Source organism: Sparus aurata, chromosome 8 (assembly GCF_900880675.1).
Source record: "Sparus aurata chromosome 8, fSpaAur1.1, whole genome shotgun sequence".
Lineage (NCBI taxonomy): Eukaryota > Metazoa > Chordata > Actinopteri > Spariformes > Sparidae > Sparus > Sparus aurata.
Window position 1 is genome coordinate 10,193,241 of NC_044194.1, and position 14,990 is coordinate 10,208,230.

At 45.2% G+C, this 14,990-nt stretch overlaps 1 protein-coding gene across 1 annotated transcript in view; it reads left to right on the forward strand.

Annotated features, from left to right (window-relative positions):
• Positions 1–14,990, forward strand: part of igf1ra (insulin-like growth factor 1a receptor) — an 80,562-nt gene that overhangs the window by 47,826 nt on the left and 17,746 nt on the right. Inside the window, exons 3-9 of the mRNA XM_030425026.1 lie at positions 9,428–9,728; positions 10,644–10,780; positions 12,324–12,468; positions 13,220–13,428; positions 13,593–13,719; positions 14,349–14,584; positions 14,679–14,846. Of these exons, the coding sequence (XP_030280886.1) occupies positions 9,428–9,728; positions 10,644–10,780; positions 12,324–12,468; positions 13,220–13,428; positions 13,593–13,719; positions 14,349–14,584; positions 14,679–14,846 (1,323 nt within the window). The remainder of the gene's footprint in view (positions 1–9,427; positions 9,729–10,643; positions 10,781–12,323; positions 12,469–13,219; positions 13,429–13,592; positions 13,720–14,348; positions 14,585–14,678; positions 14,847–14,990) is intronic.

Sequence of the window (14,990 nt, forward strand, 5' to 3'; positions counted from 1 at the left end):
ATATTAAGACTCAGCAAAAGTCACATTTTTAATGCTCCGAGGTGTAAACTGAAGTGTTGTGCACTCAGTCTGAACGTGTTGAGAATCAACATCGGGCCATATGTCTGGAGGTTGGAGGTTGTGGGTACACAGCCAGGTGTTAGACTGAGCCAGCACACATCCAGCACCTGAGCCAGATGAAGCAGTAAGTTGTTCGTTCATATGTGTACGGTTTGTTATGTTCCTCAGTCGTCAGCGTTGCGTAGTAAAAGCCCGTGTTTGATGGATACCATGTACAGTTTATACATGTATCCAAGCATAAGTCTCCTTGAATGATTGTCTCCTCTGCATTCAAAAGAGGGATTAGAGAGCAGTATGTCAGAGGCCGAGGGGATGTGAGGGCTTGACACGCTCTCACTAACTCCGACCAGTCACCCAGCTAGCAAAACAACCAGCCGGCGCAGCTTGCCAGCCAGCAGAGCACAGCACTGCCAGGAAACACAGTGTATTTAATGAAGCAAATCTGGGAAGTCAGGTATTTTTAGAAGCCACTTTAAGTGCGAGGAAACACCTCCAAATCTGTGAAAAAGGGAAAAAAAAACATCGCCTGAGTTCTCCCCAAAGTAGATTTTCCTATACCGAAGCCTGCCTTAGCATCCGAGCTATGAAGTCTGTCACGTTCAGAGCCTGCATGTGACACGGTGATGTCTGTAAATGTCATTATTGAGCTGAACCAGAGGAAGAAAAACTTTGAACTGGCAGGATTTACTCTCCCACCGATTGTGTTTCTTAAAATGGGCAGCAGGTGATGCAGCAGGTGATGCACCTACTTGCCATTCATATTGTGATAGGAGTCACAGAGAGGAGGCATCGCTGTCGAACATGATTTAGACGTGTCGTTCATGGTGGAGCTAAAATGATTCGGTGCATGGATCTGTGTGAAAAAAACAAAACAAAACAAAACAAAAAACCCTCCAAGTCATGACAGCCACTATGTGAATGAGTCCTCAGAGTAAGTTGGAGAGTTGCCTGATTTAATGAGGGAGAATGCCGCAGAGGCTCGTCTTCATGCTACAAATGTGACTCCAGGGGTGCTTCTGTTGAGGGATGAACTGGGACTCTGGGAGTTCGGGCCTACTAGAAGTCCGGCCTGCAGAGATTTAGAGGTCCAGCTCGGGCTCAGGCTAAGTTCTGGAGTTTGACCCCCACCGGCCGCCCTGTGAAGCAGCTCTTTTCTTTTAAAGGGCATTTAAGCTGATGTTTATGAGCACTCTGTTTTGAATAGGTTGGCAACTAACATTATTTTTTTATATCATCAGTTAATCTGCTGATTATTTTCAAGATTCATCTTTCACTCTATACAATTTCACAAATTATGAGAAATGCTCATCACGGTGTCTCAGAGCCCAAATTGCCATCTTCAAATTGCTTTTTTTGTCAGTCAAAAATAAAGAATAAAAACTCTTCATATAAGATTCAAGAAGATGACTTAAAAGATCAATTAGTTATCTACTAATCGACTACTAATCAACCACTGCAGCTCTAGTTTTGGACCTTCATATCAATTTTATTTCTTAATCTGTCTGTTTTTGTCTATTAGTTACAGATTAGTTTCTTTGTTACAGACTTTGTTTTGCTGATATGCCCCTTACAATTAGAAAACCTTATCTGACCAGCAAACAACCGCCAAGATTTTCCCTCTAATATGACATATGACCAAGAAAACAATCCAATCCTCATATGTGAGAAGTAGGAACGAGCTAATTTTTGGCATAATTAGATCTGTCATCCTGTCAAACAAGTCACATGAACTGACTCAGGAATAACTCAAATTAATCAGAAGACATATTGTTTTTGCACCCTGTAGCATGGTTAACATTTTTGTATCCCTACCTTTTTATATTACGTTTTCCATTTACCAGAATCCATTCTTATGATGGCTATTGATAATTACCTGCAGTGAATCGTGCTGACTTATATCAGAACATTCATGTACATTGTATTTGCCTTAGTTTTGGTGAAAATACCAGGATCTTCTTACTCACTTTTTCCACTCTTTTAACGTGTCTTTAATAGCTCTCAGACCATCCTCCTCCTCCTCTCCAGTGATAAAAACAAAGTGTTCTCACATGTGACGGTGCTGCATACCTGTGTCCTGTTAATAAGTGCAGTCAACAACAAAGCAACAACAACAACAACAGCAGCTGCAGAGTGAGCCCAGGCCTGAGGGTAGAAGGAAGGGGTGTGTGTTCGTGTGTGTGTGTGTGTGTGTGTGTGTGTGTGTGTGTTGTTGTGACTGAATGCGAGTGAGGGGAAATGCCACGCATGCCTGAACACACAGACCAGCACATAGTTGTGTGAAAAACACATTGCTGGTCTTTAGTGGGCATGGGAGTGGAAGAGACCCAGAAACACTGGGACGGGGAGGAGAGGGCTCAAACACACCTTTGTGCGCAGGACTGAAGAGAGATTTAGCCAAGCTCTCCTGAGCCAGCTGTCTGCATGAGAAAATCACATCATGACGCTGTGCAGTGTTCCCCCTCTGAAAAAAAAAAAACCTCGGATCAGCAGAACGCTCAATCTTGCCGAACATGCACGTCCAGACACACTCTGTCTGAAAAGGTGAAAAACACCACTCTAGATTAGATCATCCTGGCGCTTGAGACTTTATCTCTGTAGCAGCGAGACTGCGCCGGAATCTCTGATGCGGTTTGCCTTTGGCTGTGAGCGGAGGAAGCATCCTCTCTCTCTGGCCGTCTGGGCTGATGTGGTTTAAACAAGTGTCTGGAGTGATCCACCGGGGGCTCCCAGGGAGGATCGGGTTGCCGGATGAGGATGTGGCCTGATGGAGCTCAGGGAGCTTGGTGGGGGGGTCGGCCTGCGATCAGGGCTGCAGCAGCCCCTCGTAGGCCTGCCGTCTGCTACTGTACTCCTGTTCTGCTACCTTACTGTCTGCTGCTGCCCTCAGCTCCGGTAACCCGATCTCGACGGTTCTGACTCTGCACAGAGCGGGGAGGCTTCACATCCCCGCCGTGCAGTGGATTACAGCAGTGTGCAGTAGAGTGAATACTTTGGTAAATGGAGGTGATGTAGAGATAAATTTAATCATGTCCTAATGGAGCTATGGCCCCGTTTATATTGTGGAGCAAGGACAGGCAGGGTGATTGAGCTACTACAGCACCCTCCTTCAAAATCATGCACACCATCACCATCATAACAAAATAAAAAAAATAAAAGAAATTGTATGTTAACTATATTTACACATTTAAATAAAGAATCCTCGCAGTCACAGCTGAAGTGTTTTTCTTCCTGCAGATTTGAATCTCGCCCTCCTCTTCCCGTACAGCCGAGTCATGTTTTTGTTATTCAGCTGACGTTCAAGTTAAGGGTCAGAGCTGTTTACAGGAACAATCTTGCTAAGGCTTGTTGTTGAGTAAGCTGCGTCTGTTCAGGTTTTCCCCTTAACTTATGGTTTCTCCGGATCTGTGCAAAAGCCATGCTTAATCACTATGGTTACGACTCCCCCCTCCCAGCGCCTGCTCAAGAGAGGACTTGTTTACCATCTCTGCTCCAGACTCAATAACATGTCAGTCATCGGGATTAGCACCGCCCCTGCCCACCTGCTATTGGTCCAGCGGGCAGCTCTCGGTTTAACCCCCACCCTCCTCTCTCACCGACACCCTCCTCCCCGCCGTCCCTCCCCTCGAGCCCCACTGTGAATAATGAATGATTTCCCAACTGTCTGTCACGCTTCCTACTTATCTTCGATGACACAGGGAAAAACATACCGTGCTTTGATATGTTATGAAGAATGATATATTTCGTCTTTCAATAGATCATTTCGATGTTCCACTGTGTCTGACACGTGGGATTGGCTCGGGGGGGAAAATCCTCCTATATTTCCTGTATTCTCACTCCTGCTTCTCATCTTCATCTCCCTCATCTATAGAGGGAGCGGTGCGGCCCATTGGCAGTAAACGTGTCACCAGCCTCCCAATGTAAACAGTGTAGTAGTCTCTTTTACACAGCGTGCTCTCCAGCAAACAGGACATGACTCGCATTCAGATGAGGAGCACTGCCGCACCGCAATCCTCATCCTCGTCCTCCAGAGCAAACGCCGGCATTCTTATACAATAAATTCATACATTTGATTTGAGGAGGCAACTTAAAACCCTCTCACCTGTCCTCCTACTTTTCTCTCTCTCTCTCTCACACACACACACACACACACACACACACACACACACACACACACACACACACAGAACCTACTCCGTGCAGACAGTGTTGAAATCTAGCCATCTTGTTATCAGATTGAAGCTGCTTTTTTTTTTGTCAATACAGACTGTGTGGAAAGAGAGAAAAGGAGGGGTGAGGCATAGTTGAAGGGGCTCTGGGTCACATGACCGTGAACCCCCTATCTTGCATGCCGTGCTTTAAGAAAGCAAGGCCAAGCCTGACAGAGGAATACATTTGATGCCTCTGATGTACGCAGTTGTGCTCTGCTGCAGGCTCACATGGACAACTGATGCTTGAGTCTCATTTTTTTGGTACGTTCAGTTTAAAGCTTCCCTTTTCTTATCTCACATTACACCTCCGTGTTCATCATGTCTGCAGCTAAAATAGCCGCCTCTTCTCAAGTTTCCGTGGCAATTCCTGAAGTCGTTATTGTGTCATTGCAGCGGAACAAGGGATTAACATCCTCCCCCTCGAGTCCTCTGCGGCCTGATACATTCTGCGGATTCCTCACATAGTCCGGTGACTGGAGGGATACCTTTAGAACAAAAACCAAACAGTGCACAGCACTTGTCTGTCCCTCGATCAGCGATGCGTCTTCCTCCCCCCGCGGCTGTGTTTAATGGCGGTTGTAGGGATGCACCAGCTGCTCTGAGGGAGACTCCTCAGTGCTGACTGTTGTCTCGTTTACTATGGATGAAATGGACCCGGGACGCTCCGTGTGTCGCAGCGCTCTGGTGAACGGCTGGTGGTTGGCTATGGTGTCTGACCTGACTGTGTTTGCTTGGGGAACGAGCAGGAGGGAGGGAGGGAGGGAGGGGGGGTTGTGTAACTACTGTATGAGAGGAGCAACATCATAAACCTCTCTATCCCCTCCTCCCGCAAGTGTGACTTCTTTGACCCTGCAGCCTTCGATCATGTCCAAGTTTTTGTTTCTCCAGAACCTCGTCTTTCAACAGTTGCTTAATGTAATACAGTACGCAATTAAATGGGGTCAGATCCCAGCCTGCTGATGCCTCTCATTTATTCCTGCTCATATTAAACGTCCACTCAGGGGACTACAAGGATGATGACGAGTTATCTTAAGAGGCGCCCCTTGTTAGGTAGTCCCTTTCCTTTGAAGCAGTGGAAACCCACAATGCCCCGCATAGCTATGTGTCGAGAGCAGTGGCGTGGAAATAGGGCTGCATTAGGAGCATCTATAAATAGTGGATTGTATCCTTGATACCACGGGTTGTTTGGTCACACAGTGAAACCGGGTCGACTTATATGGTTTTAAGGCAGCAGCTCCCCCCCCCCCCCCACCTCCCCTCCTCCCTCGCTTTCTTCTGGTGGAAGGTATGCATGTTTGGAATTTCTCTTCATTGAGGAATCTGTTAAAATGATGCAGGAAGGAAGGGACCTCCTCCAGTACGGCTCATTAGAGTTTGCCTTGGCTGCCCCCTTTTGGTCGGATTCCAAGAAAATTAAGCCTCGGCCGGTGTTTCTCTTCTTTTCAGTTTTTTTTTTCCCTTCTCACTCTGCAAAATGTGCAACACCGATGTGACGTGCCGGCTTTAAAACACACTTGGTTCGGCGTCGTATTTCCAACCGAATCACAGCCGACCATGCGAGAACCTGTGTGTGTTGGCGTTTCATGCTGCGGGTTTAAAAAAAGGGCCTTTAACATTTTCTTTGGAGCAGATCCAGAATATTTGGATACGGTGTTCATGAAGTGCCACGGAGCCAGTCAACTTTCTGGTGTGGTGGAGCGTGTGCTTGATGTGAAGCTATACATAGTGTAGCAAAGGCCACAAAGATAAATACTATTAACCGTACTGATGCCATCATGAAAATACTCTTGAATGCCATCAATACTATGTTGATTTCATGGTCTGTCTTATCAGGAGAGGTACCGCAGTGTCTTTAACAAAGAATATATGGTATCATGTCTACTGGATGTATACAGATCAATTTTTGTTTTTGAGAAAATACCTTTGTTTGTCAATCTCTTCTTCACTATCAGATTTGCCTGAATGTGAGAAAGAACTATTTGAGATGCCGTCAGGGTTGGGAACGATCACTCCCCTTCCCTTGTGGAGGTGAAACTGGAGTTTGCACTGTAGGAGTGGAGTGTCTGTGTGTGTGTGTGGGTGTGTGTGTGTGTGTGTGTGTTTGCTCTGCAGCATTGCTGTAGTGCACCGTCACATTCTTAACCTACACAGATGTTTTGTAAAGCAACATGAAATATTCATCAAGAGATTAGCTCGGCAGCCGGCTTCATTCTCTCCGCTGATTTCACAGAGCGAGCCGGCGATGCTCTGACACCCGCATTTAATTTAAAAGCAAATAAACAAGCAGCGCTCCCTTTTCTCCTCTTTCACTCTGGCACCCGCAGACGCTCACATACCAACATGCTTGTGCACACATGTCTCACACACATGTGTTCTCGTCCTCGATCACGTGCGCTCCTGCAAAATGTGTCTGCAAAGAGGGGCGGCTGAAATGGTGACACCGGGGACAATGAAGTCAAATTTTGAGTCTTGCAGATGATAATGGCGCATATGAAAGAGAGAGTGGTGAAATGTGTGTTTGAGTGTACTTTTTTGTCTGAGTGTGTTTGATTGTGTGCACATTTCCTTCCAGCTCTGGCTTTGCACCAGGAGGCGGTTGCTAAGGAACCAGGAGTGCTGTGCCTCCTATTTCAGTTCAGTTCAGTGTAGTTCAGTTCAGCTTTATTGCCCCTGTGGGGAAATTTGCTTTGCAGCAATAACAAAGAGCATAACAATAAATAGTAAACACTTCAGACCCTAATACAGCAAACAAACGCGAGGGTGTGGGGAGGGCAGGGCACTGCTGTCTGCACAATATGCAAAAAAATTTTTTTTTAAAAAGGGCTGTTACTTTTATCAAACGTGCAGACAGATTTCTGATATTCTACAAGAAACCTGAACCTTGACTCTTGAGTCTCTCACGGAGCAGCTCTTTATCTCGCCTGGGACTTCTCAAACAGGGAACAAACATTAGCAAAAGAACACCTTGTCACCGGGCCCTTTCACAACCATTCATACAAGTCCTCAAACAAACACACACTCCAGGTGCTTTTTCTATGGAGTGGACTCATTGGAAACTAGGACACTCCTGCCTGCAGTGTCTCAAGATTCGTTAACAGTGGGAATCATCTGCTTTCTTCACTCTACATCTGCTTTTTCAGAAGTGCTTCTTCTCTGTAAATAGGCTACAGTAAAACTGCCTTTGAGCATTAAAAACAGACGCTCTCCATCGTCTGATTTTCGTCTGTGTCACTTATCTGTTAAGTGTGAAGCTGAGGAGACTGTCAGAAGTAGTCGGCGGAGCTGACAAACAAGCACTGATCTCACTTTTTCATGTATCTTATTACCTGAACAAGAACTTTTCTGTTTTCGTTGGATTTGGAAATACTTTTCCTCCGGGGGTTTAAAGGGCTGATACATTAATGTTCATTATGTAAGCGCTGCGAGATAAATCTGTCAGGGTGCACAATCTGTCAAATGGACTATTTGTCCATCCCAAGCGTTGGGAAAACGCTGTGTTATTGATAACATATTGTTATGGCTTTTGGTCTCTCGGAGATCCTCTGTAAACAGAGGAGCTTCTATTATTCATGTTACTCAAGCTTAATTTGAAACACCCCGCACAATCGTTTTACTGTTGCTTTTTTTTTCTCGCGGCCTGGAACGATGTACAGTAGTTCTTTCTTAGAAGCTGCAGTGATAGCGGGAGGGCTGCAAAAGTCTTTTTTCCCCTCCATTATGGAAGAATAACGAGGAAATAAGATTGTGTGTTATGTGTTTTTTCTCCCAGAATTCTGACCTGTTATTCATTTATTTTTAGTGGCTCTGTGGTTGCAGATTCGGTTAAAAACAAAAAAGGCAAGGATTCATTTGCTCTCAAAAATTTTCCTTTTTTCGCATTGCTGTCAAAGAAAGGACGATACCAACGGGAAATCACATTAAGTGAGGCCAGCGCTGCACTCCAGTTCCTCCGTGATGGTGTTCTCCAGCTCTGCCTCTTCACTTGCACAGAAAGACACGTTCAAACGTTTAGAAACACGACATCCTCTCGTCACGAATTTGCATTTGTGTCTGAATATAAATGCCATCACTTGTGCCCGAATCAAAAAACCCTTGTGTGCATATTTTAATACATGGATACACTTGAGTTGCCAGTTTAGTCTGAGGACAACGCCGCTGCTCGTTGTCCTCACATGCCAGATAGCGTGTAACACAGGGCTCTGAGATTCATTACAAACTGTGGCTCTCTTACTCATCATTGTGTACGATTCTCAGAAGTGAATTGGTCTGGTTTAGGTGCACGCCTCCTCCGTTGCTGCCTGTGTTGTGTTTGTATTTAGAAAGCCACTCTTGGCAAACTTCCTCTTTACCTATCTTTTCAGCTTGAGGTATGGAAATCACAGTCTTTGTTCACTTGACTCTTTTTAAAAAAAAAACCTTTTTATCATTTGTTGCTCCTAAAGTCCAAACCAAATTGGGAAAGACAGCTTTTCACTGCGACAGACTGAACGTAAACTTGTAGTATTGTAAACCATCAAACCCCCTCTAAAACTGTTGAATCCAGGATGTCTGTGTGCAAGTGCTTTTATCTGATTATGTTCGCGTGTATCTCTGTGATTCACCGTTATCACTCTGTGTTCCTGCCATTCTTGGTCAGGTCTCTCCTGTAAAAAGTGATCCGCAATCTCTCAATAATATTGATGATGACAGCTTGATAACAATAACATTACAAAGTGCTTAAATGACAGAAAGGTAAAAAAAAAAAACAATCAATGATAATAGCATATTAATGATGAATGAAAAAAAGTCTAAAAATAATCTAAATGTTTAAAAAGCCTGAAATTAATCTCCCATTTGTGAAGATTATACTGCCGTTCATTTGTTTTGTGTCATACTGACAGGTGTTTCCATTATTTTGTCCACCCCATTTGTACCAGGGGTAGGCTAAATCAAAAGTTAATAAACTTAATAAACTGGCAGCTGAGTGTTCGACTCTGTACCCCTCTTCAACGTATTTGCTTCCTGGCCTGTTAACAAACAAGTTGTTGTACATGTTTAAATTGTGATCTGTGCTCTGTAAGAAGAAGTTTTGGGCTTTATCACCATTGACTTCAGCGGTGTAGATTGTTTACACGCACCCAAAACTCACCTCTCGCCCATTTTCTCTTTGTCTCCTGCAGTGTGCCCGGACCACTGCAAGCTCGCCTGCACGGACAAAGGGGAGTGTTGCCACAGCCAGTGCCTGGGCAGCTGCACCGAGCCCAACAACGACATGGCCTGCTCCGCCTGCCTCCACTACCACCACGAGGGTCGCTGCGTACCAGACTGTCCCCCGGACACCTACAAGTTCGAGGGCTGGCGCTGCATCACCATGGACCTGTGCTCCCAAGTGCACCTGCCCATAGACATGCACTTTGTCATCCACAGGGGAGAGTGCATGCCCGAATGCCCCTCTGGCTTCACACGCAACGAGACTAATCGGTAAAGACGTACCCCTTCGCTTCTGGTTTCAGTCCTGATGATTCCGAAATGTCACGGCAGGTGACACACTGAATGTACAAAGAGCTGTTAAAACGTAATAATTCTACTTTCAAGGCTGAAACCTACTCTTCTTAAATGTTTTGTATTTGATCTTTTATACAGAGCGAGAGCATGAAGTACGTATTATTCCCTGGATGATTTTGCAGCGTGGTTTCTCCTCAGTATTCACACACACCAGAGCCACTCGTGCTCACTGTGTACTTCTGTATAAAGAATTTATTTGCATAAAGTATCCTTGAGCTGAACTTCACCTGACCCGCCCCCTCACAAGCCCCTTTTTCTTAAAGCAGGTCTCAAAGCTGAAAGTGCTGGCGGTTAAGAGCACGACAGACTATTAATGATTCAAGTTTAGGCTCCCCAGACTGTTTAGAGACAGCGAAAAGTGCTCGACGCAGCGGCTTGCTCCCATCGCTAGTACTTTCGTAGATTAATACTCAGAGGTTTTGAGAAGTGACTCACCTGACATTTACTTTGTTTGACATTAGCCTTCGAATAAGAAAACTTTTGTGCTGCAACTTTCCTCTCCTGTTTTGTCTCGTCAGTTCCCAAACTTTCCACTCTATCTCTGATGCTGTATGTTTTTTTGGACGTACCGCTGCTGTTTTGTCTCTGAGGTCAATACAGTGAGTCACTCTCTCACGAGTTCAGATGAGGGCCCATAAAAGATTAAACTCTCAGTGAGAGATGACCTTGTGTCATGCAGTGAATTTATTTGCCTGAATCCTCTGGAATGCCTGGGAGTTAGGGAGTGGGCAAATGATTTCTCAGTGAGGTAGAAAAGTTCACGTTAGATTTTTTTGTATTTTTTCATTAATGTCTCTTTCTTCTTCTACACTCCCTCCCTCTGTAACGCAGCATGTTATGCAGTGCCTGCAACGGCCCGTGCGATAAGCCCTGCACCTCCTCGGTCATCGACTCTGTGGATGCCGCTCAGTCTCTAAAGGACTGCACCATCATCGAAGGCAATCTGGACATCAACATCCGCCGCGGAAGTGAGTGCTGCTGACACCACATTTGCTGTTAATTTTGCAGTGTAACGTCGGTTAGAAGGCCATTCCATACTAAACTTCAGTAAACATTAGCGGACCAAACTACAACATCAGCTGCAGCTAAAGGGAGCATTCACACTCATAGTCCTCTGTTCTCAAACACAGCCCCAACACTCAACAAGATATTTAAAGGTCCCATATTATGCTCACTTTAAGGTTGAAACCTTTAGACTAGCCTTAAAGGCAAAGTTCACCCAGAACTGAAAATTCAGTCATTATCGGATTAAGTTTTGTAGTCCGTTTCTCGAGCTTCACAGTAAAAACAGAGCATCAGCATTCTCCTTAACACCTGCAGCAGACGGGGACTCGTTTTCAAATGTAAAAAAAAACAAATCAAAAAGAACATAAGATGGTTCTCAACATTTCGACAGGTGTAATATTAGAGATTCTCTTTGAGAGCATTGAGATACCAAATTGATATGAAAAGATGTTATTGACACCCGTGATGGAGGTCAAGCTCTTGCTTTTGTCTTGAACGCTTTCTTTGCAAATCAGTTACGGGTCTCTGGGCTTTCTGAGACCTAGCCTGCGTCCTTTAGACGAGCTGTACGGAGCCTTTTTTCAGTCGTTCAGGAGAACGCTTCAATACTGTTTTTCTGTGAAACTCCAGAAATGTTTTGTGGACACTGAAGCATCACCCAACTTTCCATCCACATTTATTTTTGGGTGAATTTGCCCTTTAATGGTCAAAAACACATGATATTTCATGCTGTCCGTTACTGCAGTACCTGTGTCAACTCCTGTCTGAACACTCTGATCCATTTATTGACTGTCCCTCCTGAAAAGCCCTGTCAGCCGTGATTGGTCAGCCCTTACAGGCCTGAGCAGACACTGCCCACCGTGTTTCATATCCGCTCTGTATGTGTGTTTTTGCAACCACTGGGAGCGTTGCTAATGGCGGCGTCTGTATAGTTGTGACATCACAGCCTTAGAAGTCCTGACTGCTCATTTAAAGGCACAGTTTCTGTACACAGGGCTGTGTTCTGTGTGTGGACTGTAACCGGTACTATTACAGCACCTAACCCTGCTTTATGCCAAAAGAGAAGTGGAAATCTCACTTTTCTCCAACATGGGACCTTGAGTTTGGCTGCAATCTGTTGCACAGTACGCTCCTGCAATCCTTATACTAACTTAACCACACTTTGTTGCACTTGACTGCTCTGCAAATATTATGATTACTGAGACTGATAAAGTAGCGGAGCCTGGCTGTCTAAGCTGCCGGGATGCACAGTGAGGGCCACCAAATCAGCATTGCATCTGCTTCCTGTGCTCTAACCCAATTATCACATTATGCTATAACGCTGTTTATTTGCTCAGTTGACAGGGCGGCTCACAAGCTAATCTCCACGTATGACAAAGCTCAAACAATGGAGTGCTCATCGGGATGTGTGTGTTAAAAAAAAAAAGGGAGCCTGGATGTCACGGTAGCAGTTAGACGGTCCTTGTGCATTTTTAATGTGTGTTTATGTTCATCCCCTGTCCCCAGATAACATCGAGTCTGAGCTGGAGAGCTTCATGGGATTGATCCAGAGAGTGACGGGCTATGTGAAGATCCGACACTCCCACGCACTTGGCTCGCTGTCCTTCCTCAAGAGCCTGCGTTACATCGATGGGAATGAACTCATGGACAAGTATGGCTCGTCTGCACATTGTGCCTTTGAATGTGTGCGTGCTTGTGTGCGCCGGCTGAGGGAATTAGAGGGACGCGAGCGAGCCGCAGCCAGGCAGGGAGGTTGCCACCAATATATCACTGAAGTTACATTAATGTCAGAGTGACTTCTCGCTTGAATGACGGGATGGAGGGATGAGTACATTCCTGCGAACTGATAAATCTAAATATAGCAGTGTCTAGAGACGCCGTTTAGATGTTGTAGTATCATTTTAAAAATGACCCAGACAGCCGAGATAAGTGAGTGTGGCTGCACAGCTGAATGGAAAGTCTCAGGTCCATCAGCCTCGCCTTTACTCTGGTATCAGCAGCAGTCTGAGATACGAGGGAAGGTTTTTTTTTGGTAATGGCCAAAGGGGTCATGGGAAATCCCGTCACCCTTCTTGTTGTCGTTTCTCCTGGGGTAAAGTTTCACTCTGAGGAATGCTGTTTAGGATGGCAGACATTCCCTTCCCTCTGGAGGTGTTCTGCTGCTCTTGCTCGGCCTGCCGGAGCTCAGAGTGTTAGCGCTGCCTCCGTGTCCCGTCCTCCTCTGTGCAAACCCAGGCTCATTGTCAGACAGACAAACAAACCTGAGCTCGTGTGATGTCCACCTCTGTCGGTGCTTGACGCTGCCACCAGGTGGCAAAACTTCTTAACCACATTTCTGCTAAATTAAGCCTGTTCACACGGCGTGGTTGTAACCTCCTTCTTGATCTCCTTCAATTTTTCAGAATGTACTCGTTCTCCGCCATCGACAACCAGCACCTGCAGTATCTTTGGGACTGGAACCAGCACAACCTGACAATTCTGAACGGACGTCTCTTCTTTCGTCAGAACCCTAAACTGTGCGTGTCTGAGATCCACAAGATGCGGCAAAAGGCGGGCATAACTGTGAAGCCCGAGGAGGGCGACTTCCGCAACAACGGCGAAAGAGCCAGCTGTGAGTATTTCTGACGCAACCGGGACAGGTTGAGCTCCTTTTTTATTGCGAGTGATATTTTGAAAAAAAAAGAAACAATCTGTCATTCAGTGTTTGTGTAAGCCATGATATGTTCTCTTTTTTTGTAAGTGTGTCTCATTGAAGGTTCTGCTTTGTCACAACAGGTGAAAGTCATATTCTGAAGTTCAAGTCTAACATCACATCGAGCCACACGATCAGGTTGACATGGGAACGCTACAGGCCGCCGGGCTACACTGACCTTGTTAGCTTCATAGTCTACTACAAGGAGTCGTGAGTACCCATTAACTCACACATTATCTGCTATAAGACACTCATATCATAAGATTAACTCTGCAGTAAGGAAGAGTGGGTATGAATAAAGGGTTGAATAAAGGGTCAACTGAATAATCTGAGTCATTTCACGGAAAAACAAAATCCTAGATGATCCTATCTGTCTGGTTTTGCATATTTTACCTCAATCAATAGTAACTGTGTGCACTTCACATCGCTGCCAACCATTTTCTAAAAGCATTGTCTCAGCTTTCGGATTGATTTCCTGCCTTTAAGGCGTTCTGATTTCAACAGATGACCAAAAGAAGATTCCCTCTAATGCAAAACAAAAGACCACATTTATAACAATACATTCAGAACATCCATGTCTGCTTATTGTTTGAGATCTGGGTTTGATTAACTGTCAGGTTCCTCTTATTGAGCTGGCACAAAATGAAACAAATGTCTTGCCTCACAGGCAGGTAATCAATCGAGAATTATAAAGTACACAACATTTGTAAATAATGGTCTAAAATAGGCAAGACCATTGGCAAATGCTCTTAAGATGAAACATCTTCAAGTGTGACCTTGATTGTGTTTTACTTTCATGCAAAATGGCAACGTCATGTTCTCCGCCATGTTCTCAACAGCCCTCTGCAGGACATCATAGAGTTTGACGGCCAGGACGGCTGTGGCTCGAACAGCTGGCACATGGTGGACGTGGATCTCCCTCAGAACATAAGCATTAACCCAAAAGTCAGCCTTCAACACCTCAAACCCTGGACTCAGTATGCTATTTTCGTGAAGGCCATTACCCTGCAGGTGCAGGATAAGCTTATCACAGGGGCAAAGAGTGACATCATCTACATCCGCACACGTCCATCACGTAAGTCGGTCGTCAGTCTGTTGATTCTTTCTAAAGCTGTCTGTAAACAGGAGGACAACATTTTAACTGAACCTGCACTTTGGCTCTTTCGCAGCCCCGTCTATGCCCAAAGACGCCCGTGCATATGCCAACTCTTCAACAAAGCTGGTGGTGAAGTGGTCTCCTCCAGCCTTTCCTAACGGCAACCTGACCTACTACCTGGTCCGCTGGCAACGGCAGCCTGAGGACACGGAGCTCTACCAACATAACTACTGCTCCAAAGGTCTACGTCACTCATTCTACACTACAATAACTTATTATCTGAGCTCTCTTTTCTGTATGTTAGATATACAGCAAGGGAATAACTGTGTTCCCCAAAATAGTAGTGTAATGGTTAAACTTAACTCTGTGCAGGAAAAAATCTCTA